Source organism: Theropithecus gelada, chromosome 3 (genome assembly GCF_003255815.1).
Source record: "Theropithecus gelada isolate Dixy chromosome 3, Tgel_1.0, whole genome shotgun sequence".
Lineage (NCBI taxonomy): Eukaryota > Metazoa > Chordata > Mammalia > Primates > Cercopithecidae > Theropithecus > Theropithecus gelada.
Genome location: NC_037670.1, coordinates 12,849,912 through 12,877,909, shown reverse-complemented (window position 1 = coordinate 12,877,909; position 27,998 = coordinate 12,849,912). Strand labels below are relative to the sequence as shown.

The 27,998-nt window shown below is 44.2% G+C and overlaps 1 protein-coding gene across 2 annotated transcripts; it reads right to left on the bottom strand.

Moving 5' to 3' along the window:
• Positions 1–8: 8 nt before the first annotated feature.
• ZCWPW1 (zinc finger CW-type and PWWP domain containing 1) lies at positions 9–27,962 on the bottom strand. Of its 2 annotated transcripts, XM_025379604.1 has the most exons (17): positions 27,786–27,962; positions 24,674–24,780; positions 20,219–20,275; positions 18,642–18,895; positions 18,115–18,193; positions 16,119–16,236; positions 15,654–15,805; positions 15,325–15,447; positions 9,133–9,249; positions 8,276–8,396; positions 6,964–7,039; positions 6,461–6,565; positions 4,766–4,846; positions 3,612–3,678; positions 2,815–2,924; positions 1,632–1,692; positions 9–462 (listed from the first exon to the last, which is right to left on the bottom strand). In XM_025379604.1, exons 3-17 carry the CDS (start codon positions 20,244–20,246, stop codon positions 143–145), a joined length of 1,812 nt encoding a protein of 603 aa, XP_025235389.1. In that variant the 5' UTR covers positions 20,247–20,275; positions 24,674–24,780; positions 27,786–27,962; the 3' UTR covers positions 9–142. The 2 variants fall into 2 exon arrangements, with proteins under 2 accessions (XP_025235389.1, XP_025235390.1); XM_025379605.1 differs by lacking the exons at positions 20,219–20,275; positions 24,674–24,780; positions 27,786–27,962 and having other exon boundaries at positions 18,004–18,193; positions 18,642–18,881.
• Between the last annotated feature and the right edge of the window lie 36 nt (positions 27,963–27,998).

Below are 27,998 nucleotides of genomic sequence, written 5' to 3'. Positions count from 1 at the left end.
CGACCGGCAACCTCCTTTATTAACAAAGAAACAGCACAACACACACTTGAACCTGGTAGCCAATGAACAGCCCCAGCACTTAGCCACTTCTCCCTCCTGCGCCCCAGAGAAGAGAGAAAAGAAGGGAGCGCAGGAGCACCAGCTACTTCCCAAACAGCGCCAGGGGGATGTCCTCGCCATCACTGTCACTGTGCTGCAGCTCCCCGCTCTGCCCCAGCTCTCTCCCAACATCTTCCATGAGTTGCTCCAGGTCCAGATCACTGGAGGCTTCGTCCTCAAGGGGAACACGTCCAGCCTCCTGGGTCAGGGGTTCCCGGGGTCTTGGCTCTTCTTTTGCAGCTGAGGGGCAGGCCCCTTTACATGCTGATAGGCCCAGGTCCTTTGGCACTGTTGTAACTTCTCCCTCTGAAAAGCTGGCTGCCAAGGCCTTGCTCTGGGGAGCTTTAAATTTTTTCTTAGGGCCTAAATGAGAAGGTGACAAAGCCGAGAGTCCTATTAGGTCAGCCTGTCCTTACCGTTTATAAGTCAAACTCCTAAATCTCTATTTCCAAAAAATGTCTGGAAAAGATGACCTTTCTCAATACAAAGAATATGGACTTTGGGATCAGAAAGAGAGTCAAGCCGTCCGCCCTATGCTAGTCACCAGCCTTGAGCAATTTTTAAATCCTTTGAGCCTCAGTTTTCTGATATCTAAAATGGGAATATCCAGTGAGAGAGCTATTGAAAAAAAATTTAAAGGAGCAGGCATGGAAGTATCTCTTTAGCCAGACCTTGGCAATACTGAGTAAGTGTTACTTCTCTTCTACCACTCTCCTGCCCCTGGGCTAAATCAAATCAGGAATCATTCTGTTTCTATAGTGTGTGCTGGGTGCAGTCTGACATGCTCTTTCATTCTAATTTTCATTCATTCTGTAAAGTAATGAAAAGCTGTAAAATGGTTAAGAAATGATTCAGGGAGGGGAGATCCCGACAGGCACCTTAGTTTTTCCGAGGTCTTGAGCCTTACCTGGCTGGTCAGAATCTGAATTCCCTTGGCCTTCTTTCTTTCCCATTCTGAGTGCAGGAGGAGCTGTGGATTTCCTGCCCAGAGATCTCTTCATTATCTTCCTCTGCAGTGTCCTGCCTTGGCCATCTGCTGTGCCTGCACCACCCCCAAGTCCCAGTCATGAGGGAAATGTGCTTATTTATCTCTAAATGACAACTCAGCAAGGGCAGATGGACGCTGCACATTGAGTCTCTGCCCTGCCCCACATCTTCTGCTCAGTCTCAATCTAGTGAGTTCTCCTGGTGGCCTCTGGCTCTTTTTCAACACTTTTTTCCCCAATTCTCTTTTTCTTTTACCCCCTGGATCTTCTTCTCTTTACAGTTCTCCTCAGAGTCTACCTTCTCCAGGAAGCCATCCTTCTTGGCTAAGAACGTAAAACCTTCTATCTTTCATCTCAGATTTTATAATTCACTACAGAGAAGCAAGGGGGCTCCAGCTCCCCACTGACACTATGGGTAAGTATTGCCTGTTTTCTCAGGTCCTGGCACGGAGACGGGCAGTGAGGTCCACCTACCTGCAGACTCCCTCTCTACCACTTCCCTGCCTTAACTGTGGGATGTGCCCCATTTCCAGCTGGCCTGCTTACCTCTTGGCTTGGTTTTTTGGGTCTGTATTTTGACTTGCTTACAAATAGGCAAAGTTGGGTCCTGAGGATGGGAGAGAAAGTTTAAAAAAAAAATGATAAATTAAGGCCCCTAGCTGTTTTTAATACAGAAGGATGCTACACAATGACAGGTGGGCTTTGGGGAATCAAAGTAGCTTCTGTGAGCCTGATATTGTTTAAATTTATGGCAACACAGAGAAAAATGTGTAGTCACTTTCCCAGTCTGTTGGTATTCATCAATGCAAGGCTTTAGGCATAAAAGAAGGAAATAAAGCTAGGCCACGAGTATGATAAAAATTGCTAAATAAAAAATTAGAAGAAAAAGTGAAAATATATACTTCCTATACCTGGAAAACAGATGCTAAGAAAACAAGTGAATGAAAATCCTCCAGGTCCATGTAGGGGAGAAAGGAGTAGAAAGAAACAACTGCTATTCTCTGAATTGCTCCCCGAAAAGTCAAATAAATATAGTAGGAACTGAGATTATACTCAAGAAAGAAGTTCCTAGAGATGTGGGAAATTAGAGAAGAAAGAAAGAAGAGACCTAGAAACCCCCAAATATCCGACAATTGGGGCTCCCTCAAGGCAGGAGCAGGATAGCTCCTTAGTAAATATAAGTCCATGCTAACGAGATCGTTACAGGAAGCTCCTAAAAGGAAACCCCCAAGATCCTTGTCTAAACAATTTTTCTTTTTTTTTTTTTTTTTGAGAGGGAGTCTCGCTCTGTCGCCCAGGCTGGAGTGCAGTGGCGTGGTCTCGGCTCACTGCAAGCTCCACCTCCCGGGTTCAAGCGATTCTCCTGCCTCAGCCTCCTGAGTAGCTGGGACTACAGGTGCCCACCACCACGCCCGGCTAATTTTTTGTATTTTCAGTAGATGGGGTTTCACCATGTTAGCCAGGATGGTCTCCATCTCCTGACCTCGTGATCCGCCTATCTTGGCCTCCCAAAGTGCTGGGATTACAGGAGTGAGCCATCATGCCCAACCATCTAAACAATTTTTAAAGCTAATCTTGGTCAAGTGTGGTGGCTCATGCCTGTAATCCCAGCACTTTGGAAGGCTGAGGTGGGAGGACTGCTTAAGCCCAGGAGTTTGAGATCAGCCTGGGCAACCTGGCAAAACTCCATCTCTATAAAAATAAAAACTGAAATTAAAGCTAATCTTACTGTTTTCTCTACTTCCTCCTTTTCCAACTCTTCCTCCTTTTCCAACTCTTCCTCCTCCTCCTTTTTCTCCAAGCAGGATCCTGGGCTGTTCAAACCAGAGAGCTGTAAGTCTAGAACAGGAAAAGGAAAGAAAGGCTAAATCATTCATACCATAAAATAGTGAGTTAATGAAGCTGATCACAGAGAATCTGTCTTCTAACTGTGCCTTTTGTGTGCAAGTGGTATTTTCTCCATAAAATGTGATCCCAGATTATCACATTTCCACCCTTTTCAAAGTCCATCACTATTCAATACACCCTCCCTCCCCATCCTGTTTCTTCCATTCCTCTCTCATCTGCCCATCCATCCTGGATACTGGGTCAATGACATTCAAAAGAGTCTTTTTTTTTTTTTTTTTTTTTTTGAGACAGAGTCTCACTCTGTCACCCAGGCTGGAGTGCAGTGGCCAGATCTCAGCTCACTGCAAGCTCCGCTTCCCGGGTTTACGCCATTCTTCTGCCTCAGCCTCCCGAGTAGCTGGGACTACAGGCGCCCGCCACCTTGCCCGACTAGTTTTTTGTATTTTTTAGTAGAGACGGGGTTTCAACGTGTTAGCCAGGATGGTCTCGATCTCCTGACCTCGTGATCCGCCCGTCTCGGCCTCCCAAAGTGCTGGGATTACAGGCTTGAGCCACCGCGCCCAGCCAAGAGTCTACTATTGATGACAGAGAATATAAAATAAAGAAAAACATGGGCTGCTGCCCTCATGAAAGAATCCCTCCCATCCCTCTCCAGTCCTCAGCCTCCATTTATCCTACCTTTTCTTTCCCCATTACTGTTAGATCCATTGAATCGGCTCCAGAAACCAAACAAGTTAACCCGTTCCTAAGGGAACCAAGAAACAAAAGCATCATCCACTACCTTCTCAGGGGCAGCTTTTGCCTTCTGTCTTCTGGAATTTAGTTATGATGAAATTCTGATTCATTTTCCACACCAAAATTATTATTATTATTATTTTTTTTTTTTTTTTTTTTTTTTTGAGACGGAGTCTCGCTCTGTCGCCCAGGCTGGAGTGCAGTAGCCGGATCTCAGCTCTCTGCAAGCTCCGCCTCCCGGGTTTACGCCATTCTCCTGCCTCAGCCTCCCGAGTAGCTGGGACTACAGGCGCCTGCCACCTCGCCCGGCTAGTTTTTTGTATTTTTTAGTAGAGACGGGGTTTCACCATGTTAGCCAGGGTGGTCTAGATCTCCTGACCTCGTGATCCGCCTGTCTCGGCCTCTCAAAGTGCTGGGATTACAGGCTTGACAAAATTATTATTATTATTATTATTATTATTATTGAGACAGGGTCTTGCTCTGTCACCCAGGCTGGAGTACAGTGGTACAATCTTTACTCACTGCAACCTCGCCATCCCAGGCTCAAATGATCCTCCTGCCTCAGCCTCCCAAGTATGTGGGACTGCAGGCATGCGCCACTATGCCTGGCTAATTTTTGTATTTTTGTAGAGATGGGGGTTTTGCTGTGTTGCAGGCTGGCCTTGAACTCCTGGACTCAATGGATACACCCGATTTGGCCTCCCAAAGTGCTAGGATTACAGGCGTGAGCCCCCCGCTCAGCCCTCATTTTCCATACCATTTCCACGTGAAATTACACATTAGGCTTATCTGACCTTTTATGGAGATTAACTAATTATAATCTCTATTTCCAGTTCGTTTCTAATTCAAAAAATCAGGGAAATTGGGAGGTGAAATTTTCACTGTTTTTTACTCTCCATCCCACCCCCACCAACAGAATTTGAGCATAAAAACTGACTCCACAGAAAAGAGAGGTTAGAGCACTTATATCTTAAACTTGAAGTGAAATATGGAGGTAGGATGGCCCCTGGCACAAACCATCTTTGTCTGGACTGAGAAAGAATCCCACTTGTCCAAGAGCAGGGAAAGGAATGGGTGTGGTCTGAACACTCTCCCACCTGAATGCTGATCTGTTCTGCTTCTTGAGCCATCATCAGGGCCACCCCCAGTTTCTGGCTGCAGTCATTTCTGCGCTTTTTCTGAAATGGAAGAAGATTAGAGCCAATGATAAATATCGACTTAAAGATTAGAGTAATGGCCAGGTGCAATGGTTCACACCTGTAATCCCAGCACTTTGGGAGGCTGAGTTGGGTAGATCACGAGGTCAGGATTTCAAGACCAGCCTAGCCAAGATGGTGAAACCCCATCTCTACTAAAAATACAAAACTTAGCTGGGCATGGTGGAGGTTGCCTACAATCCCAGCTCCTCAGGAGGCTGAGGCAGAGAACTGCTTGAACCCGGGAGGCAGAGGTTGCAGTGAGCTGAGATCACGCCACTGCACTCCAGCTTGGGGGACAGAGCAAGACTCCATCTCAAAAAGCAAAAAAAAAAAAAAAAAAAAAATTAGAGTCACTAATAAATATTAGCAAAGTGACCCCAGCATACTGCTACCCATCTGACATTCTTTTCAACTACAACATTTATTTCCAGTTCCTAGTATTGATACGATACTCCTTAATATTTTGGGATCAGACATAACACCCCCCTTCCGTCTAATAAACATCTCACCAATTCCTAACTCTATATATGTATATATTTGGAGGCAGAGTCTCACTTTGTCACCCAGGCTGGAGTGCAGTGGTGCGATCTCAGCTCACTGCATCCTCCACCTCCCTGGTTCAAGCAATTCTTGTGCCTCAGCCTCCTGCTGGGACTACAGGCACACAGCACCATGCCCAGCAAATTTTTTGTATTTTAGTAGAGACAGGGTTTCACCATGTTGCCCGGGTGGTCTCAAACTCCTGAGCTCGGGCGATCTGCCCACCTCGGCCTCCCAAAGTGCTGGGATTACAGGTGTGGGCCACCACACCTGGCCCTAGCAATATTTTCAACCAACATTTTGGTGTCCTCTCCAAAGTGAATCCCATGGAAATTTGAAGAGAGGATTATAGGAGCCCAGGTGATTTCACTTTGAAGCTTCTGACAAGTTTCTTTAGATCCAGCTGTTTGATTTAATACTCATTGCTTGATTTTCTAAAGCCCCTGGGCCACTAAGCCTCTGCTCATTTGCAAGGCTGGTCAAACCCAAAGTGACTACAGGGAGGAAATGTGATTGTGCTAATCCAGTGGTTCTCAACCGGGTAGACTGTGCCCTCCAGAAGGCACCTGGCAATGGCTGGAGATAATTTTTTGGTTGTCACAACCATAGGCAGGGGGCAGAGGGTGGAGGTGGGAGCTGCTGCTGGTTAGATGCCGCTGGAGCCTAGGGATGCTGCTAAACATCCCATGATACACAGGACAGCCCTCTACAACCAAACATTATCTCCCCCAAAATGCCAATAGTGCTGAGACTGAGAAATCCTGAGTTAATTTGTGCCTTCATTTCTGCCACACCTGCTTTGGCTAAACTGTAGAAAAACCTCATCTTCAGAATGGCCCCCCATCTGCAGGCAGGGAAGGGGACTGAAAAAAATAATTGCCCTGCTGCAGTCCTAGGAGCAAAAAGAGTCCTTCATGAATTACCTCACCCTTGGCACACCTGGTCAGACACAGAACTTTCTCCCGACATGGCTTAGCCTGGGAGAAAATCAGGTTTAATAAAAGGAAGATTTCATTTCCTCTGTATCACAACAGAACCCCAAGATGTGCTCACCATGCCTGATAGCTCCAGGGACAGCTCCTGGAAGTTCTTTAGCATGTTGACTGGGATCCATGCACGAGAAACTGTTTCTCCAAAAAATGTCACGTGGTACTTAGACTGAAATAAAAGATGGTCCTGTTATGGACTCCTGTCCTGCTCCCTGCTTTTCTCCTCTAGCCAGAAGGAGGTGCTGGGCCTCACATGCCCCCTTGAAGCCTGACTCATCTACCCTATCCTCCTTCCGATTGTTCTTCCACTCTAACCTCAGGAATCCTAGCCAAAGCATATTTATCAAAACCACTAATGCCCTGACAGTGGATAAATATTTAATTAGATACAAGTTTGTTTCTATTATATGTGTGAGCACTTATCTCTGTGTTTGTCCTCCTAGTTAAGTATCTGTTTTCACTTGTGTCTCCTAGTTATGTCCATGTCTCTCATCTGTACATCTGTGAGGATGGATTTGTTCATTACTTTGGCCTGAGCTCCTTCTTACCCTGAACCAGGAAACTCACCGGCAGGGAATCAAGATGGGAAGTAAAAAGAAAATATTCTCCTAAGTCAGGATCAGATTCTATCATGCCTGGCCACCTGGAGAAGATAGTTGGGTGCAGGGGACAGAAGAGAAGGGGTTAGATGAACAGAACACAACCTCATCAATGTACATGCACAGAAAAGAGCAGTATGATTTTTTTTTCTGAGACAAGGTTTCACTCTGTCGCCCAGGCTGGAGTGCAGTGTTACAACCATGGCTCACTGCAGCTTCAATCTCCCAGGCACAAGTGATCCTCCCACCTCAGCCTCCTGAGTAGCTGGGACTACAGGCAAATGCCACCACACCCAGCTGTTTATTTTATTTTTTGCAGAGATGGGGTCTCACTATATAGCCAGGACTGATCTCAAACTCCTGGGCTCAAGCAATCCTCCCACCTCAACCTCCCAAAGTGCTGGAATTACAAGTGCGAGTCACTGCGCTCAGTCAGCAGTACGCTTTGAAAAAAAAGGATCTAAAAAATAGATTCCTCTGCCATCAGCCCCCTCTAGTGGTCACTACTCAATGACTCAGATGAGGAAGTGACTTCCATCAATGCACACAGGAGTTCAGAATACACCTAGTGAAGGTCTTACCCTTCTGAGCCATCCCATAATCCTAAAAACAAAATCTTCGACTAGGGACATCTCCAAAGAAGAAACTATTCCACTTTTCCTTGTTCCCTTTACTTTGTATCTCTCAATCTCAATATTTTTATTTATTTTTGAGATGAGGACTCACTGTCACCCAGGCTGGAGTGCAGTGGTGCAATCTTGGCTCACTACAACCTCTGCCTCCCGGGTTCAAGTGATTCTTCTGCCTCAGTGTCCTGAGTAGCTGGGACTACAGGCATGCGCCACCACATCTGGTTAATTTTTCTATTTTTTAGTAGGGATGGGATTTCACCATGTTGGCCAGGCTGGTCTCAAACTTGTGTGCTCAGGTGATCTGCCCGCCTTGGCCTCCCAAAGTGCTGGGATTACAGGCGTAAGCCACTGCGCCTGGCCAATCTCAATATTTTTAAATGCCTCAGATCCACCCTCTTCTTTCTACCAGCTGGGGTAGCACTATCAGACCCTTTTTTCCAGGGAGCTATCACCTCCATGCTGAAACCTCCAGAAAACATGCTCTTTCAAAGCCTTCAGGCATGGTACTGTATCTTTTCTCTCACCCCCTGCTCTTTCTAAGGCCAGAACCATTTCAATTACAGATGTTTTCCATTTGCTTCCATCCCTGCTTGAATCTACCTCTCTCAAGTTTGTGAAGGATGCTCTGACTGTGTCATAGTGCCCTACCAGGGGTAACCGTATTGCTTGGCCCAGATGATGGATCCTGGGATGTAGGAGGCATAGGCCACATCACTTTCAAGCCCTGTCCAGGTCTCCTCAGGAATATCACAGCGATTATACTGCACATCTGCTGAAAGAGAGAAGGAATGAAGGGACAGGAAGAGACTCATAAAGAGAAAGAGCTGAATGAGGGTTGGGGAGAGGACAAGAAGGAAATTGGTATATGCAGCAGGTGGGACCAAAAGGGCACGTGGGAGATCAGCATGGAGGAAGAACAATAAAGACCCATGGAGGAAATGCAGCTGGAACCAGGGGAAGTAGGAATGCTGCCTCCTCATACTCTAGAAAGAGATCCCACACTCCTGCTTGCACCCCCGCATGTCTGATTGTGCTCCTGTCTATGGAGCATCATAAGAATAATTTCTCTGAGACTCTGTTTTCTCATCTGTAAAATAATTGGGCTGGACTAGATCATCATCATCTCTTCCAACTAGTTTCAAACATCCTAGAATTCTAAGCGCAGCAGATCTCTCTCATCTGTTTTCCCTCATATATCCTATATCCCTCCCTATCCACAAACCCAATACCAATATTCTAATCAGGATTGACAGGGGCAGACCAGTGCTCATACATTTAGATTCCAGGCCCCTCCCCACAAGATCACTTTGCAGAGCATCTTCATCCAGCCTTTTCTGCCCAGATTCATCTCCATATGAAAGGCAGATCCTTCCTCTCTCCCAAGCACTACAAGGACACATTGAGTGCTAACTATATTTACGTAGTATTTAATCTAAAGGATAAGTGCAGAGAAAGAAAGGGAGGAACAATAAAACGTGAATAAAAACATTTCCAGTCTTTTCTACCTGTGTTCTGATCACAGGACCAATTATCTGGGAGAACTGAGGGGTCAATGTTCCCACACAGCCGCCTCCATTTCCCACAGTTTGGGAAGGAACACTGGACCCAGACCAGACATTGACCTGTGAGAGGAAAAAAATGAAATAAGAGACTTAAAAATATGCACTTCCTTCTTTAATCCAACTAAAATCAGGATAACCCTCCCAACTCCCAGAATCACATAGTCAGAGAGACATGAGAGATCAACCAGCTGGATCCCTGACTTGTAAGTGGGAAACCAAGGCTCAAAGAGGTAAATGGCTTGCTGAGGATCAGCTAACTTGGTGATAGAGCTGAACTTAGAACTCAAGCCTCATGCCTTGATCTTTTTCCTGTACTAGTCTACCATGTCTCCCTGCCCCAAGGCTGAAAGGAATGTTTCTTGTATTGACAGTTCTCAAATTAAAAGGCTGCCTGACATCTTTCCAGATAGTGCCTTGTTCTCTGCTGGCATGACACTACTGAAAAGATCTTTTGAAGGGCTAACCTGCATCTCTTTTGTGCACAACATCCAGAGTTCTTATCCAAATCTCAACTGATTTACCTGTCACCAAATCACCAAGTTGCAAACTTTAGGACCAACAGCGTCGGAGTTCACTCTTCTCCAAAAGACACAGGTCTAAGCCTATCACTTCTCCATCAACTATTAACTTTGGGCCCTGCTCAAATACCAAGTCTTCCTTTTATCCATTACCTTCCAGACCCCCACCTCTCCTAAGCTGACCCATGTCTCTCAGCCTCTCCCTTCTCCCACCGAAACTCTTCCATTGTGGTCTTGAAAACTCCACTGACTTGAGCAACAAAAGTCCACATATCCTCAACCTCCAATCTGAACTTCTATCTCCTTTTTGAAGCCTGGAGACCCACTAATGACACTGCCCCACCTAAACCACCCCCACCTGCAGCCCTGTAAATGGAGTCAGTTCCTCTCACACTCCCCATGTCTCTTGGGACAGAAAGTCAGGCTGGCATTATCATTACCCCATTGCTACTACTCCCCAACTCTTATAAAAACCCTTCCTCCCTTGAGGTCTATGCCATGGGACTATCCTCACCTCTCATATCCCTTGTAGCTTCTCTCCACCTCCTGCCTTCATTCCAAATGACCTCTATATCCACAGGAACTCCTCATACAGCACCCCATTCTTTCAGTGCCTTGACTTTTTTCCTCATGTCACCTCTGGAACCCACTCCCACTCCTGCATGCCCCACCCAGTCATCTGCAGGAACTGCACACCGTCTGAGCCACTTATCCAAACATCCTCTCTATAAAAATGCCCCGTCTTCCACCTCACTTGCTCAAAGACTCCTATAGCAACTCTCATTTTACCTAGCTCTCCAACCCACTGCCCACTACCATCCTCTCCATCTGGAAGCAATTTCCATTCTTCACTCTGTTCCACTCTGGTTTGATTACTTGACACTTACTTGGATTCTCTTGTAGACACCTTCAGCCCCCTTTCCCACTGTCCTTCTTCCTACCCAGATGACAAAACACCAACCGGAATGAACCCTCTCTCCACCTTTTCTGAGTCTACACTCAAGCAATTGAGTTGACAGAGAAAAATCACATAACAGACACATAGGTATCGCTAAATATTCACTATTTAACATTATCAACCAACATATTTCTCTAGTAAGTTCACTGTCTCCCACTGCCAAATTTTACCTTAAATACCTGATCATAAGGGATGGCTCCAAATCCCATCCCTCCAGAATCATCCCTCAGCAAAGAAGGTGACTTGTATTTGGGTCCTTTCAAAATATCCCAATATAAGAGATCACTTGCGCAATTACTTTTTTTTTTTGAAACACAGTCTGGCTCTGTTGCCCAGGCTGAAGTGCAGTGGCACAATCTTGGGTCACTGCAGCCTCCACTTCCCAAGTTCAAGCAATCCTCCTACTTCAGCCTCCCAAGTAGCTGGGACTACAGGCACGCACCACTACACCCAGAAAATTTTTTGTATTTATTGGTAGAGGCAGGGTTTTGCCATGTTGCCCAGGTTGGTCTTGAACTCCTGGGCTCAAGCGATCCACCCTCCTCAGCCTGCCAAAATGCTGGGATTACAGGGGTGAGCCACTGTGCCTGGCCTTAATTACCTTATCTTAAAGAACAAAGTACTGGTTGGGACTAATATGTTAGTCTGAAATGACAGTTGCCAATAGTAGTTTTGGATGTTTACAGAGGTGACCTAGCAAGACTAGAAAAATAGAGTAGGAGGAGAGGCCAGGAGTCAAATAAATTAATACAGATCAATAATACAAATTGTTAGCTGTGAAAGCAATGAGTACTTACAAGAAAATGAGTAGGAAAAAATCGCTATAATGATATGGAACTGGAAATTTATGGCTTGGAATGATATTTTTGACAAGAACATTGTACTTTTTAAAAAAGTTTCAAGTAACCTAAAGGAGAAGATAATGTGCTCTGGAAAACTGTGTTTGATGCCCAGATGTGGCTCTATGATAATGAAGACTGATGTCACAGACACATGTTAAGAGGATTTCACTTGACCACTCATTCCTGAAACACTAGTTTCCTGGGTTCTGTGATGTCTCATTCTCCTGTCCCCCTCCCCTCAATTTTACTGGCAACTTTCCCCGCAGTCTTCTTTGCTGGGTTCTCCTTGTTCTTCAATCTCTAAATGTCAGGGGTCCCAAAGCCCAATCATGGGCCTTCTCTCCCCATGATACACTTTCTCCTGAGGCAAACTCACCCATTCCCACGGCTTTGAAATCCATTTTCATACCTGACAGAACACAGCTGTCTACTTACAGCCTCTGTTCTGAGTTCCAGATTCCTAAGCCACCTTGCTCTTTGATACCTCTATTTGGATGTCTCACAAGGATCTCAAACCTAAATGTACCCAAACCTGAATGCTTAATTTTATCCCACAAACTTTTTCTTCCTCCACTCTTTCCCATCTCCCTTCACGTAACTGTTCAAGCCAGAAACCAATCATCCTTGACATACCCTCTCCTGCTCCAACCTTCCAGTATCCAATTCATTACCAACTTGTAACAATTTTACCTCCAAAACATACCTTAAGACCATCCACTTTTCTCTTTCTCTACTTTCATCATCCTAATCCATTTTATTTTTTATTTTTATCTTATTTTTTAAATATATTTTTTTGAGACAGTGTCTTGCTCTGTTACCCAGGCTGGAGTGACGTGATATGAACATAGCTCACTGCAACCTCAAATTCCTGGGCTCAAGTGATCTTCCTGCCTCTGCCTCCCAAAGTGCTGGGATTACAGATGTAAACCACTATACTCAGCCATCATCCTAATCGAAGCCTAATACCTAATCCTCGTACTAACATCTTAACTGGTCTATTCCTGTCTTCTCCCCATACTCCATCTCCAATTAATCACCAAAGGATCCTTTTAAAACATTAAAGATGTCACTTCCCTGGTTAAAACCCACCAGTGGCTTCCCCCTGCACTTAGGATAAAATGTTCACTCTGTACATGGTCTTTGACCTAGCCACTGCCTCCCTCTTTCCAGTCATCCAGAGCCACTTTCCCAACTTGCCTCCCCTTGCTCTCTAAGCTCCGCAATCACACTGGCTTTCTTTTAGTATCTGGAACATGCCACACTTCACCCTACCTAAAACTCTTTCTTCACTTGGATAACTTCTACTCTGGCTTCAGGTTTTAGCTGAAATACTGTTTCCTTAGAAATGTACTCCCTGACCAGCCCAATCTTACTTCCTCTCATGAAACACTGCTCTTTTCCTTCCCTGTACTTAAGTACTTAATGCAAATTGTATTCATTAAATAATCCTTCCTACTTCAGGAGCACTCACCTCTCCTTGGCAACTGTAAGAAACAGGAAGAATGGTTTATTTATAGCAGGAGGCTGATAAATCCACTACAATCACAATTCAACTCACAAGCACCACCTAGAGGGTGAACCCCCATCTGCCAGCCTAAGATCTAGTCCATGCAGTAATTCTTTTTTTTCCATTTCTTTTTTAATATAAATTCACTTTTTTTTTCTTTTTTATAGAGACAGGGGTCTCACTATGTTACCCAGGATAGTCTTGAATCCTGGACTCAAGCAAGCCTCCTGCCTCATCCTCCCAAAGTGCTAAGATTACAGGCGTGAGCCACTGTGCCAGGCCCCTTGCAGTAATTCTGAGAAGTACAGGAGACAGAGCAACACAACTCTAATGACACCAATTTATTTGAACTAACCAGAGATCAGGTCAGTGGGGTCTGCAGTATCCCTAAAGTTCTCAACAAGCACATCTGAGTTTATATAGACACATAAAACCAAAAGAAAAAACCTTTTAGCTTCCTTTTTGACTCTATCTAGAAACTCCCTTCAGGTAGTCTGAACTCCAGGCCACCTGGTTGTTCAAATTAGACTTATACCTCAGTGCCTTATGTTACTATGTCATTATAACAAGAGGAATGGTTTATTAACCTGAACTACCTTTTTTGGTGCCTGCATAGTCTTGGAGTTTTCTTCCAAGTATGTCCAAATTATATTATGCTTCCACAACCAAAACCACATATATGTACACATACAGATTAGACACTAGGTAACTTTTTATTACACTGTTTCTTAAACTTGGAACTTGTTCTGTCTTTTTGCATTATGTTTTGAAGTTTTGTTTTTGTTTGGTACAAGTGTGTTTAGACTGTCGTCTATTTATTTAGTTTTTTAGAAATAGGGTCTTGCTCTATCACCAAGGCTGGAGTGCAGTGGCACGATCATTGCTTACTGCAGCCTCCAATTCCTGGGATCAAGAGATCCTCCGACCTCAGCCTCTTGAAAGCTAGGACTACAGGCACTACCACCACACCCAGCTAATTTTTTTTTCTTGTAGAGATGAGGGTCTCGCTGTGTTGCCCAAGCTGGTCTCAAACTCCTGGTCTCAAGTGATCCTCCTGCCTTAGTATTTTTGAATTTTTGGACACACTAGTATATTGTATGATCTATTTTATTTCTTGTCATAAAATTTACCATTATCAGGCCGGGCATGGTGGCTTACACCTGTAATCCCAACACTTTGGAAGGCCGAAGCAGGCAGATCACAAGGTCAAGAGATTGAGACTATCCTGGCCAACATGGTCAAACCCCATCTCTACTAAAAATACAAAAATTAGCTGGGCGTGGTGGCACGTGCCTGTAGTCCCAGCTACTCGAGAGGTTGAGGCAGGAGAATCACTTGAACTCAGGGGGTGGAGGTTGAAGTGAGCGGAGATTGTGCCACCGCACTCCAGCCTGGTGACAGAGCAAGACTCCATCTCAAAACGAAACAAAACAAAAAACCCCTCCCTCAACTCTGTACCCATTCCTTTTTTTGTTGTTTGTTTTTGTTTTTGAGACAGAGTCTCACTTTGTTGCCCAGGCTAGGGTACAGTGGCACGATCTTGGCCCACTGCAAGCTCCGTCTCCCAGGTTCAAGCGATTCTCCTGCCTCAGCCTCCAAGTAGCTGAGACTACAGGCACACGCCACCACACACGGCTAATTTTTGTACTTTTAGTAGAGATGGCATTTCACCACATTGGTCAGGCTGGTCTTGAACTCCTAACCTTGTGATCCACCCACCTCGGCATCCCACAGAGCTGGGATTACAAGCATGAGCCACCACGCCCAGCCTCCATTCCTTTTTATCTACCATTTTCTCCCTCTTACTTTCCATATCTAAACTAATTGAAAAAGTGTTTACTCTTCAACCGGCTATAAGCTGCCATTCAAACTTACCAACCCTTTCGGTAGCTGTAACCAAACCCCTAACAGCCTCCTAATTGCGATATGCTTGAGCTTATGTTTATCCTCTTTGACTTCTTTACAATGGGATTTGACATGGTTGAGCACCCCTCTTTCTTTAAATTCTCTCCTCCCCTGGCATCTATAATACCACTCCTGATTTTTCTATTACCTTTCTTACCACATCTTCATTTTCCTCCTGGGAAACATCTAAAATGCTTTGTACATAGTAGGCACCCAGTAACTATGGATTATGTGAATAAATGACTGAATGAATGAAATCATTCTCTCAGCAGCATATTCTGCAACAAGTAGCTGTGAGAGATTAACTATATTCTTTGCAGAGTTTCCTCTAACATCCTAACCCTGCCTCTCTGCTCTATCTCAAATTTTCAGGCCAAACAGGTTTGCCAAACCAACTGAACTCACCAAAACCACTTATCTCTCCTTTTTGCAGGTCCCTGATCTGAGAATGATCCTGAACTGTCTCCTTTAGTTGGTCTTCCTGTCTGTGCTCATGTCCACCTTGAGTTTTCTCCACCTTCTCATCTTCTGGGAAGAAAAAAGAAAACGTGGGGTGGGGAGATGAAGAAGACAATCTTTGTAGATAGTAAAGGTCAGTGAAAGAAGGAAGAAGAATCACAGCCTAATAGTCTCAAGTCTTGGGCTGAAAATTCTCAGCCTGCCCATGGTCCCATTCCCTAATTTCTAGAGCAAGTACTTGAGCCAGGTTTCAAAGTATATCTGACTGTACTTACGAGCGTCCTTCTTTCTTTTGCTTAAGGTGAGTCTATTGGATTTCTTCTTAGAGGGTACAGGATCTGGCTGGCCTAGCTTAGACGTTCTTATCTCAGGGGCAGCTTCACCTTCCCAAGACACTGAAATCTCTTGAGTATGTGGTACCTCCTCTCTGAAAATGAGGTTTTATTTTAATGAAAGGTAAACATAGAACAATTGCAGAAACTTCTTTTGAAAAAACCCAAGAGTAAAAGGAAGACAGATGAATCCTAAGCTTTCTAAGGCCTCTTGAGGTCATTTCATCCATCTACTTGCCTGTTTTTCCCAACTCAAACAGGTATCTTTCCTGAGCTGCGAGAAATCTATAGGAATATGATAAATGACCAGATAGACAGACAAACGGACAGATAGATAGACTTACTGACCATGATTTACCAATGTGTAGTCCATTCTGTGTTCAACTTGCCCCACCAAAATAAACTTACCCATTAGCATTATCAGTATCAGTAGCAGAAGCAGTAATTCCTGGCTCCTTGGCTGATTGGTTGGATACTATGGGCTGGGCACAGGAAGTCTCTGCAAAATCAAGGCCAGATCCCATCCCTCCCAAAACAAAATACTATAAGCAGAGAAGCAAAAAAACAAAAAAGCCACTCTATTATGCCCTAACATTTTCTCTAAAGTGTCTTCTCCCTGTCATCTGAAAGAGCCTACCTTTGGCCTCTTGTCATATCATAGAACTTTAAATATTTAAATTTTCAGGAAAAACTGCAAATATGTATCTTTCTGCAAGCCTTTCCAGATTGATTTGCCTTATTCCAGGATGGCCAGGTAATGATAATTTTGTGTACATAAAAAAATTATAGGCCAAGCACAGTGCCTCACGCCTGTAATCCTAGCACTTCGGGAGGCTGAGGTGGGTGGAATGCCAAAGCTCAGGAGTTCAAGACAAGCCTGGGCAACATGGTAAAACCCTGTCTCTACTAAAATTCAAAAAATTTCCCAGGCATGGTGGCATGCACCTGTAGTCCCAGCTTCTCGGGAGGCTGAGGCAGGAGAATTTCTTGAACCTGGGAGGCGGAAGTTGCAGTGAGTCAAGATTACACCACTGCACTCCAGCCTGGGCAACAGAGCAAGACTCTAAGAAAAAAAAAAAAAAAAAAAATATATATATATATATATATATATATATACTGCATTTTATATCATTTGTGGCTCAAACTCCTAGGAATAGAAGTATACCTAAGAATGGCTGAAATGTCAGACTGTTCTCTTTAGCCTCACGAATTTATGGAGAAGCCTTCATAGAGGTTTTTTGTTTTTGTTTTTTTTTTTGAGACAGCGTCCTGCTCTGTCGCCCAGGCTGAAGTGGCGCAATCTCAGCTCACTGCAACTTCCACTGGGACTAGAGGCACATGCCACCACGCCTGGCTAATTTTTATATTTTTAGTAGAGATGGGGTTTCACCATGTTGGGCAGGCTGGTCTCGAACTCCTGATCTAAGTGATCCATCCGCCTTGGCCTCCCAAAGTGCTGGGATTACAGGCATAAGCCACCACACCTGGCCTCCCTCACCGTGTTCTTTATTCTAAAAACTAAATCCCTAACCACATGCAAAATCGGTATTAGAAACTGAAATTTGCAAGGATATGTACCCTAAGTTTTTCAAATCTAGGGAAAACAATTTTATCTTTTCTAAGTAGTTTGTAATTACATAGAAATACATTTTAACTGCATTTTAAAAATTTAGGGCCAAGCACTGTAGCTCACATCTACAATCCCAGCACTTTGGGAGGCTGAAATGGGAGAATTGTTTGCAGCCATGAGTTCAAGACCAGCCTGGGCAACATAGCAACACCTCATCTCTACAAAAAATAAATATTAAAACAACAGGCTGGGTGCAGTGGCTTACACATGTAATCCTAGCACTGAGAGGCTAAGGCAGGCAGATCACTTGAGGTCAGGAGTTCGAGACCAGCCTGGTCAGCCTGGTGAAACCTTGCCTCTACTAAAAATACAAAAATTAGCCAGGTGTGGTGGTGGGTGCCTGTAATCCCAGCTACTTGGGAGGCTGAGGCAGGAGAATCACTTGAACCTGGGAGGCAGAGGCTGCAGTGAGCCGAGATCACATCACTGCCCTCCAGCCTGGGTGACAGAACAAGATTCCATCTCAAAAAAAATAATAATAAGTAAATAAGTAACAACAAAAATCCCATGGCTTGAAAATTTAGGTAAGACTATATATAAATTCTGAAGTAAATGTAATCTACTTTTTCTAAAAATACGTACCCTTTAAGGTAGTTTAGCTATAGTCCCGTTGATAAGTGATGAAGTATTTTTAAAATATATTGAAGTCTTATCTAATATTACCTTATTTAGAAGATGGGAGAGGAAGAGAGAAGCTGTCAGACTTAACTGTCCCTCTCAGGTAATAGTCACTCTGCCTAACTGAAACCCTTTTTCTCTTACTACATGCCATACCCAAGCACTCCTGAAGGGACTTCTGCAGCACAATCTGGACAATCTCCTCAAATTCTGCAGGGGTAAGACTTGATTTTTCCTGCAGAGACAAGGGTAGGGGAGGAAAACCACTTACTTTTCCATAGTTTTTCCCCCTGAACAGTCAGGGAAGCCTCCTTTAGATGGATGAGGCAGTAAGTTTACAAGATGGAAGGCATGCAGTCAGCATACCTAAGGAGGCCATGAACTCTATCCCAGATCTCCTGGGAATAAAGGAGTCAAAGGAAAGACAAAAGGGTATAATGTCTCTGTCCACTTCTACCCCCACCTCTAACCCACCTCATCCTATTATTTCCTGCTCAATTCTTCCATCAAAACATTTTTGACCTCTTTGAGAAAAAAAAAGAAAAATGGAAGCTCCCAAAAAGGAATACAAACCTGAAACTCTAGGGTGAATTTCCCCAACGTGAAAAGACTGTCTGTCTAGCCTTAGCCAGGGGCAAGGTATGAGGAGATATCCTACCAGAGCCCACCAATATGACTGGTACCTTTTCTTTCTTCTCTGCTTGCTTGTTGTTTTGTGCCTTTCTTTTTTTCTCCTGGCCCCTGCTTGGACCATTCTTTGTGGTTGCTTTTTCCTCTTCCTTTTTTAAACTGGCCTTTGGCAGGCTTATGCTGGCCTCTGTCTCTGGGGAACTGATCCCCAGGGTCTCCTCCTTGGGGGAGTTAGGACTACAAGGTAACAGGCTGTAAGATTTTTGTGCAGGTGGGGCAAAGATTCTCTTTGGTCCCTTTCCACATTCTGAAAGAAATGTGATCACGTGGAATTTATGAAACATACAGTCTAACAGAGATTGCCAAACATTGCCCTTTGGCCATAACAGAATGATATGGAGAGAGCTTTTAACAAATTCAGATTCCTGGGTCTCTCACTCCCCAGCCCTGAGATGCTGACAAGGTAGTTTGACGTGAGAGGCCTAGCAATCTTTAATTTTACAAGGCTAGTTGATTCTGATACACTGCCAGGTTTGGGAACCACTAAGTCAAAGGTGATAAATATAAACATGCAGGAAGCTGAATTATCCAAACGTGAAACTGTATAATTTGCTCATTTTTACTTTAGATAAAATGTTATGGAAAATTAGAGCAATTTTTTTTTTTTTTTTTTTTTTTTTTTGAGACGGAGTCTTGCTCTGTCGCCCAGGCTGAAGTGCAGTGGCGCAATCTCGGCTCACTGCAAGCTCCGCCTCCCGGGTTCACGCCATTCTCCTGCCTCAGCCTCCCGAGTAGCTGGGACTACAGGCGCCCGCCACTGCGCCCGGCTAATTTTTTCTATTTTTAGTAGAGACGGGGTTTCACCATGGTCTCGATCTCCTGACCTTGTGATCCGCCCACCTCGGCCTCCCAAAGTGCTGGGATTACAGGCGTGAGCCACCGCGCCCGGCCTAGAGCAATTTTTTAAAAACTAGTCAAAATCTATAAATTATTCACAGCTCTTATGCCACCTCCTCAATAAAAATTATAATGATCCTCCCAGGTATATCTTTCTTCTGAGCTTCCTTAATACTCTGCACAAAACTGGTGGCATTTACCACATTCAACTTTATAATAGGTAAATGCCTTTTCTCTCCCCAAGTTCATATGTTCCTCGAGCAGGACTTTTTTTTTTTTTTTTTTCTTTTTATTTTTGAGACGGAGTCTCGCTGTGCTCCCAGGCTGGAGTGCAGTGGCGTGATCTCGGCTCACTGCAAGCTCCGCCTCCCAGGTTCACGCCATTCTCCCGCCTCAGCCTCCCAAGTAGCTGAGACTACAGGCGCCCGCCACCACGCCCGGCTAGTTTTTTGTATTTTTAGTAGAGACGGGGTTTCACCATGTTAGCCAGGATAGTCTCGATCTCCTGACCTCGTGATCCATCCGCCTCGGCCTCCCAAAGTGCTGGGAGCAGGACTGTTTTTAAGTCACATTTATTTCACTCAAAGCATCTTGTTTTGTTTGACCAGAGCAGTAATTTGACCAGAGTGGGCACAGAATATAGGGACCTGAACCAGCCTTTGGTGGAAAGGATGTCCAAAAGGAGAAAAATGAGAGAGATGTACAAAGTGAACCTCCCTCACTCTTGACTCACCTTCTTTATTCTGCAATGTTGTCATCATTCAGCTTAGAAACTACACTTTGTGTGCCTCTGTTAGAAAAAAGAAATTAACTGCTATGACTCTGATTAAACAAGATTTTAAACCTTCTGTCTTCCTGGGTTCAGGAACTCTTTGTTTCAGACCTCTGAACTATGTTTCTGCATTCTTGACCTCCTCTGTGGTGCCAATTACATGCCTCTGTGGTGCCAGTTACACGCCAGGGAATAATGAGAGTTACTGTTTTAAAGATTGGCAACAATCAGGGCTGGGTATGGTGGCTCACACCTGTAATCCTGGCACTTTAGGAGGCCGTGGCAGGCAGATCAGTTCAGCCTGGGAGTTCAAGACCAGCCTGGACAACACGGCAAAACTCTGTTTCCACAACAAATAAAACAAATCAGCCAGTGTAGTGGCATGGGCTTGTAGTCCCAGCTACTCTGGAGGCTGAGGTGGGAGGATCACTTCAGCCCAGGAGGCGGAGACTGCATTGAGCCAAAATTGTGCCCCTGCACCCCAGCCTGGGTGACAGAGTGAGACCCTGACTCAAAAATTTAAATAACAAATAAATATTAGCAGCAATCCTTAGTGTATTATGTGCCTAGAACCATGTCCAACATAAGGCAGGCAGCAGAAATGGTAGTAGTACCAGAAGTACAGGTAGTAGTAGAGCAGTGATGATAGGGTATGAATAAGAAAAGAGAGTTTTCTTCAGAGGGATAGCCTCATTTCATAAGCCTCTCCTAAACACTTAAGACCACACACATAATTTGGTAATTCTCTGACCTCAGAGGTCTCTGTGCATAGAGAAGCCCCACTTTTAACATCATTATAATGTTTATTTTCCCTTTCTTAGATCCTCAGTCCAATCTCAATTTTCCAATGTACTAGATTCTACCAATCTCTAATCATAGCTCAGAAGTATTTGATAACCAGCACAGGTTCCCAGATAATATCTTCTTCCTTATTCTACCTTAGCACCTAATAATGAGAAATTAAATTAGTGCCTTCTTTGATATTCATAGTTCATCTTCAGCAATCTACTCACAGATGTTCCACAAGACACGACATCAATGTGTTTGTTTTCCTTTTTCTTTCTTTTTTTTTTTTTTGAGAAGGAATTTTGCTCTTGTTGCCCAGGCTGGAGTATAATGGCACGACCTCGGCTCACCGCAAGCTCTGCCTCCCAGGTTCAAGCAATTCTCCTGCCTCAGCCTCCCCAGTAGCTGGGATTACAGGTATACGCCACCATCCCCGACTAATTTTGTATTTTTAGTAGAGGCGGGGTTTCTCCATATTAGTCAAACTAGTTTTGAACTCCCCACCTCAGGTGATCTGCCCACCTCAGCCTCCCAAAGTGCTGGGATTACAGGTGTGAGCCACTCCACACGGCCTGACATCAATGTGTTTCTTGATTACTACTGACACTGTAACTAATGGTAATGGCTAACACTTACTGAGCACTGACTATATTCTTTACCTTTTATGTAGCATTCCATTTAATTCTCACAACAGATCTATGAGATGGGTAACATTTACACTTGGGGGAAATTCAGGCTTACAGGGATTTAAATATACTAAGTCACTGATAAGTAGTAAAATCAGGATTAGAACCTGTCTGATTTCAAAGTTTGTGCTAATAACTGCTATGTGACATCCTAACAGTCTAATTCAGTGCTTCACCACCATTTTGCCATCACAGCACACACAGAAAACATACATTAATAGCATATACTGAAACACATAGAAAATGACATTTCCAGGTACTTTGGGGGTAAAAGGACCAGGCTGCTCACAGCCACAGGCAACTGAAGAGTCACACCAAAGGCTGAAGAAGAAATTAGTATCTACACAGCTACAAGCTATTTGTGACCCACCAGTGTGCCAAGACTCATCTGGGGACATTCCAATATTTTTATTTTCCAATTTATATTTTCCCACTACTGATATTATTTCCACACAGCTTTATTTTCATGTTTTCTTTCCAACCTTTTTTACGTTCCAACCCTTATTTGACATTCAAGGGGTACATGTGCAGGTTTGTTACATGGGTAAACTGCATGTCATGGGATTTAGTGTACAGATAATTTTGTTTCACAAGTAATGAGTATAGTACCCAATAGGTAGTTTTTCAGTCCTTACCCTCCTCCCACTCTCCACCCTCAAGTAGGCTCCATTGTCTATTGTTCCCTTCTTTGTGTCCATGTGTATGTAATGTTGAGCTCCTACTTTATAAGTGAGAATATACAGTATTTGGTTTTCTGTTCCTGTATTAATTCACTTAGGATAACGGCCTCCAGCTCCATCCATGTTGCTGCAAAGGACATGATCTTGTTCTTTTATATGGCTTTGTAGTATTCTGTGTCCCACCCAGCTTTCTGAAGAAAACTGTCTTTTATTTTATTAACTTTAACCTCTTATAGCCCTTTACCCAGTTTTCTTTAGACTTAGGGGATATATGTCATTCTTACTTTTATAACCATTATAAAAAGCATTCTAGCTCTGGGAAAACCTTTAGGGATAATAAAGCCCCAACTCCCCTTTCTACAGATGGAAAAAAACATGCTAACAGAGGTTAAGTGGTTTGCCCAAAGACTCAGTGTTAATGTACTGTTGAGCTTAGATGAACCCAGGACTTTTGCCTCTCAATTCTACTAATAACATATCTATTCCACTCAGTGATCTTGTTTCTGTTGGTTTTGAGCAGTTTGAAAGTCCTACAACTGAAACTCATTGTTCTAAATCTGTGATCCCCACTATAAAGAGATCGAAAAGCAGCATAAAATGGATCATTTGGTTCACATACACTTCCCTTTAAAGGATCAGAAAATTTTAAGACCTTAAATGGCCAAACTTGTTCAAGGTGTAGGGTTCCTCTCTCTAGACCATAAGATAAACTTAAAGGGTACTGAGGTTTTGACAGTGTGGCCACAGCATGGCTGTGAATGTGAATACCCTTTAACATTTTTCTGTTCCTTTCCTCACTTCTATAAATGTGAATAATTCAGACATGCTATTCTAAAGCAACTATGTTTCCTTTATATTAAAGGGCACATTTTCTTGCTGATTCCATTTTAACTCATCATCATCAATCCCAAAACATATTTGCTCCAGAAAAAAAGGCAAGTTGGAATGTTGGGGAGAAACACTCAAGCAAATTAATCTCCTTTATTATAATCCTAAATAGAAGGCAATGACTGGATAAAATTGGCCAGGCATGGTGGCTCACACCTGTAATCCCAGCACTTTGGGAGGCTGAAGCGAGTGGATCACCTGAGGTCAGGAGTTCGACACTAGCCTGGTCAACATGGCAAAACCCCATCTCTACTAAAAATACAAAAAATTAGCCGGGCGTGGTGGCAGGCGCCGGTAATCCCAGCTACTCAGGAGGCTGAGGCAGGAAAATTGCTTGCACCCAGGAGGCGGAGGTTGGTGAGCCAAGATCACGCCATTGCACTCCAGCCTGGGCAACAAGAGCAAAACTCCATCTCAAAAAAAAAAAAAAAAAAAAAAAAGACTGGATAAAATTAGGCTGTAAAAAGAATATTAATTTGATCACAAATGACAAATATATCTTTCTCAGACTTTAAAATTCCAAAAAAGATCATAAGAAGTCTCAGTCTAAGTTACAAGGGCTATGCTAAGTGAGAAAAGCAGAGTGAAAATCAGTGTGTTTCAGATGACAATATTTAGTTTTAAAAACATATGTCTAGTATAATAGAGAAAATCATAAATTTTCTCTGGAAGAGAAAAAAAATGGATCAAAATGCCTCTGGGGAGTAGAACTGGGTAGATGACAGTGAAAGGAAGCTTTTGGTATACTCCCTCGTATATCTTTGGCATTTTAAAACACACAAATGTTACCACTTCAAAAAATATTTTAATTTTTTTTTTTTCGAAAGACAAGTCTTGCTCTGTCGCCAGGCTGGAGTGCAGTGGCACGATCTTCGCTCACTTAAACCTCTACCTCCTGGGTTCAAGTGACTCTCCTGCCTCAGCCTCCTGAGTAGCTGGGATTACAGGAGTGCGCCACCACCCCCAGCTAATTTTTGTATTTTTAGTAGAGACGGGGTTTCACCATGTTGGCCAGGATGGTCTCAATCTTCTGACCTCGTGATCCGCCTGCTTCGGCCTCCCAAAATGCTGGGATTACAGGCGTGAGGCACAGTGCCCAGCCTAAATTCTCTAAGTAAAATTAAAAGAGAGTATTTTGACTAATCTAAAAATACAAAACATTTCCAGTATTTAGGTTCAAATCCTTATCTAAACCTGTAAAGATCTTCCTAGGCTAAAGTATGTTTCTGGAGCCCCAACCAACTAGATAGAATTGTGGTTCACTGTTGAGCTAGTAAGATGTAATAAACCTGTAAACAGTGATGTATAGTATAGTATCACATAATATGTATAATCTGTGCATGTGATGAACACTGCTTTCAAACAAAAGCTCTAACCTGATCAATAAAGAAGGGAAGGCCAGGAAGTCACTTTCTGATAACTCAGGTTGCCCCTCCTCCGTTTCAGGTGAATTAACTTCTTTCACAATAACAAATACTGAAAGCTGGTTCAGAGAGAGAGGAAAAAAAAATAGACAGTTAATAAATATATAAAATACCACTAACTTTCTTCTGTACAGCTACTAAATGACTAGGGGCTGTAGACTCAGGAATAAAATTTGAGGTTTTAATTTCTCTTTTCTTACCTTAGATGAAGAGGGGCAGGATGTGGGGTTGGAGGGAAGGCTTTAATAAGAGGGGCAAAGGCTTTAAATAAGAATGTAAAGGAACCAGTACAGTTCCAGAAACCATATTCCCATCACTCAACATACGAAATGAGGGTAAAAAAGGAGGGAAAAAGAACTTAGGAATAATAAAGGAAACCAAGGGAAAGTGAATGAGGATCTCAAAACAGTTTTATTTCACTTAGAACATTAAAAATCATCACATAAATTTTGAGATGAAATCATCTAACTCAGCAGTTATGCTGAGTATGGTCCCAGAATCCTAGGAAGTCCTCTCCCTTTTCCAACTACCTATCTGTATTAAGCTTGATTTTCTCATGTACTTTTACAAAAACAAGATATCCCAACAGACTGAATGCAGAAACTGATGAGAACCCAGTTGTTTTCTATTAAGCCAGACATGAAAGAGATTTGCAAAAATGTAAAACACCACCATTCTTCATGCTAAATTTTCTTTTGTTTAGGAAAATGTATTTTTCATAAAAAACTGTTTAGGTTAACATATTATTATTTCTAATCAAACTTTAAATGTTTCTCAATTCTAATTTCTAATATGTTTATATCAACAGATACAAACCAAATAAAAGCTCTTTGGAGTCCTCCATAATTTAAGAGTATAAAAGGGTTCTCAGACCAAAAAGTTTGAGAACTGACCTAGTGAAATAACTTGTCAGTCTTGCCAATTTTTAAAAAATAAACAGTAAATCTCTCTCCCCACACACCATTCAGAATGTGTTCCCACACTTCCTCCTCCTAACCATCCAATCATTCCCTTCTTTACCTTGTTCCTCAAATCCTTGGTCTAAGAGAAGTAAACCCTTCAGCATTGTCATCTAATCCAGACTCCCTGAGTCTCAAAAAAGCGGTAAAGAGTATATTTCAGCCAGGCGCAGTGGCTCACGCCTGTAATTCCAGCACTTTGGGAGGCCAAGGTGGTCGAATCACCTGAGGTCAGGAGTTCAAGACCAGCCTGACCAACATGGTGAAGCCCCGTCTCCACTCAAATACAAAAATTAGCCGGGCGTGGTGGCAGGCGCCTGTAATCTCAGCTAATTGGCAGGCTGAAGCAGGAGAATCACTTGAACCCAGGAAGTGGAGGCTGCAGTGAGCCAAGATCGTGCTATTGCACTCCAGCCTGGGCAAAATGATCGAGACTCCATCTCAAAAAAAAAAAAAAAAGTATATTTCAAATCTTTCTTAAGCCAGAGTCTGATCTTCCTTTTTGCATTAATAACAGTATGTGGACTCCTGCTTATTTTCATGCATCAATTAACTAATAGCAGTTTCCTTCCTTCTTTCCTTTTTCCCTTCCTCCCTCTTCCCTCCCTCTCTTCCTTCTTCCCTCCTGTCTCCCTTTGTCCCTCCATCCCTTCCTCTCTCCCTCCCCCTCCCACTTCCCTCTCTCCCTCCCTCTCCTTTCTTCCTTGTCCTCCTCCCTTCCTCTCTCCCTCTCCTTCCTCCTTCCCTCCTCTCCCTCTTCCCTCCCTTCCTCCTTCCCTCCTCTCCCTCTTCCCTCCCTTCCTCCTCCTTTCCTCCCTCCTCTTCCTCCCTCCCTCCTTCCCTCTCTTCCTCCCCCTCTCCTTTCTCCCCCTCCTCCTTCCCACTTCCCTCTTTCCTCCCCCTCCCCCTTCCCTCTTTCCTCCCCCTCTCCTTCCTACCCCCTCCCTCCCCCTCCTCCCTTCCCCACCTCTCCTCCTCCATCCTTCCTCTTCCTCCTCCCTCCCTCCCTTTTCGCTTCCTCTCTTCACCCCCTCCTCCCTCGCCCCTCCCCTTTTTCCCTTCCTCTATTCACCCCCTCCTCTCTCTCCCTCCTCCCTCCCTGCCCCCTTTCTCCCTCCCTCTCTCTTCTCCTTCCCTCCCTCCTTCCTTCCTCCCCCTTCCCTCCCTTGCTTGCTTCCTTCACGTTTGTGCACAAGCTCAGCAAGCCTGATTTAAAACGTTTAACAAGAAAGAAGAGGCAGGTGGATCACCTGAAGTCAGGAGTTCAAGACCAGCCTGGCCAATACGTGAAACCCCGTCTCTACTAAAAATACAGAAAAATTAGCCGGGCACGGTGGGGCCTGCCTATAATCCCAGAATTTTGCGAGGCCAAGACAGACGGATCACCTGAGGTCAGGAGTTCGAGACCAGCCTGGCCAATTGGAGACACTCCATCTCTACTAAAAATACAAAATTAGCTGGGCGTGGTGGTGGGCGCCTGTAACCCCAGCTCCTCAGGAGGCTGAGGCAGGAGAATCGCTTGAACCCGGGAGGCGGAGGTTGTAGTGAGTGGAGATTGCGCCACTGCACTCCAACTCGGGCGACAGAGCAAGACTGTCTTTTAAAAAATAATAAAAAATAAAAGATAATTTTTAAAAAGCCCCAATCCCAAATGCACCTTGCAATCCAAAGGGAATAAGTTTTGGGGAGAAGTTCTTCCCATTTGGGGGGTGCTCCCATTTTCCTCTCTCTTCCCTCACCCCTTATTCTCTCTCAGGGATAGGGGTTCAGTTCGGAGGTGTCCCTGAGCCACACGTCCTCGCCTCTCCCCGAAAACGGTGGCGTCCCCCTCTCTTTCCCGTTCCTTCCCTTCCTTCCTCCCACCATGAGGGAATCTCCCCTCCACTCCCACTCCCCGCCAAGGCACCGTGATCCTCATTCTCACTCATATTGTCAGTGCCCGTCAGGAGACTGGGCTGTTTTTGTCTGTTTCTTGGGGGCGACAGATTCTGAGGAAAAAGGGCCAAGAGTTGGTTGTCACCCTGAGAAAGTTTCTCCTCAGGCAACGGGTGCCAGGACTGGCGGCGCCTAGCACCTTCACCTACAACCAGAAACTAGCCGGCTACCTTCAGGAGCAAGGAGGACCTAAAGGCGAGGTGCAAAACCAGCTGGCGCAGCGACTCCGCAAGCCTCTCACACCTCAACCCAGGTTTCCCGCCACCAAGAAAAGGCACGAGGACGTTCTGCGCGCTAGCTCCACCCCCGGGAGGCGCGCTCGCGGAGTCTGAGGCGCATGCGCAACTGGAAACAGCGTCTGCGTTTCCGCGGCTGAGGTAATT

Coding starts and splice junctions, on each gene's coding strand:
- ZCWPW1 (XM_025379604.1), bottom strand. CDS start 20,246: ATGATGACAACATTGCAGAATAAAGAAG. Junction 7,040..8,275: donor AAGCAATACGGTTACCCCTG/GTAGGGCACTAT, acceptor TATCTTCTCCAG/GTGGCCAGGCATGATAGAAT. Junction 2,925..3,611: donor CAGTAATGGGGAAAGAAAAG/GTAGGATAAATG, acceptor TTCCTGTTCTAG/ACTTACAGCTCTCTGGTTTG.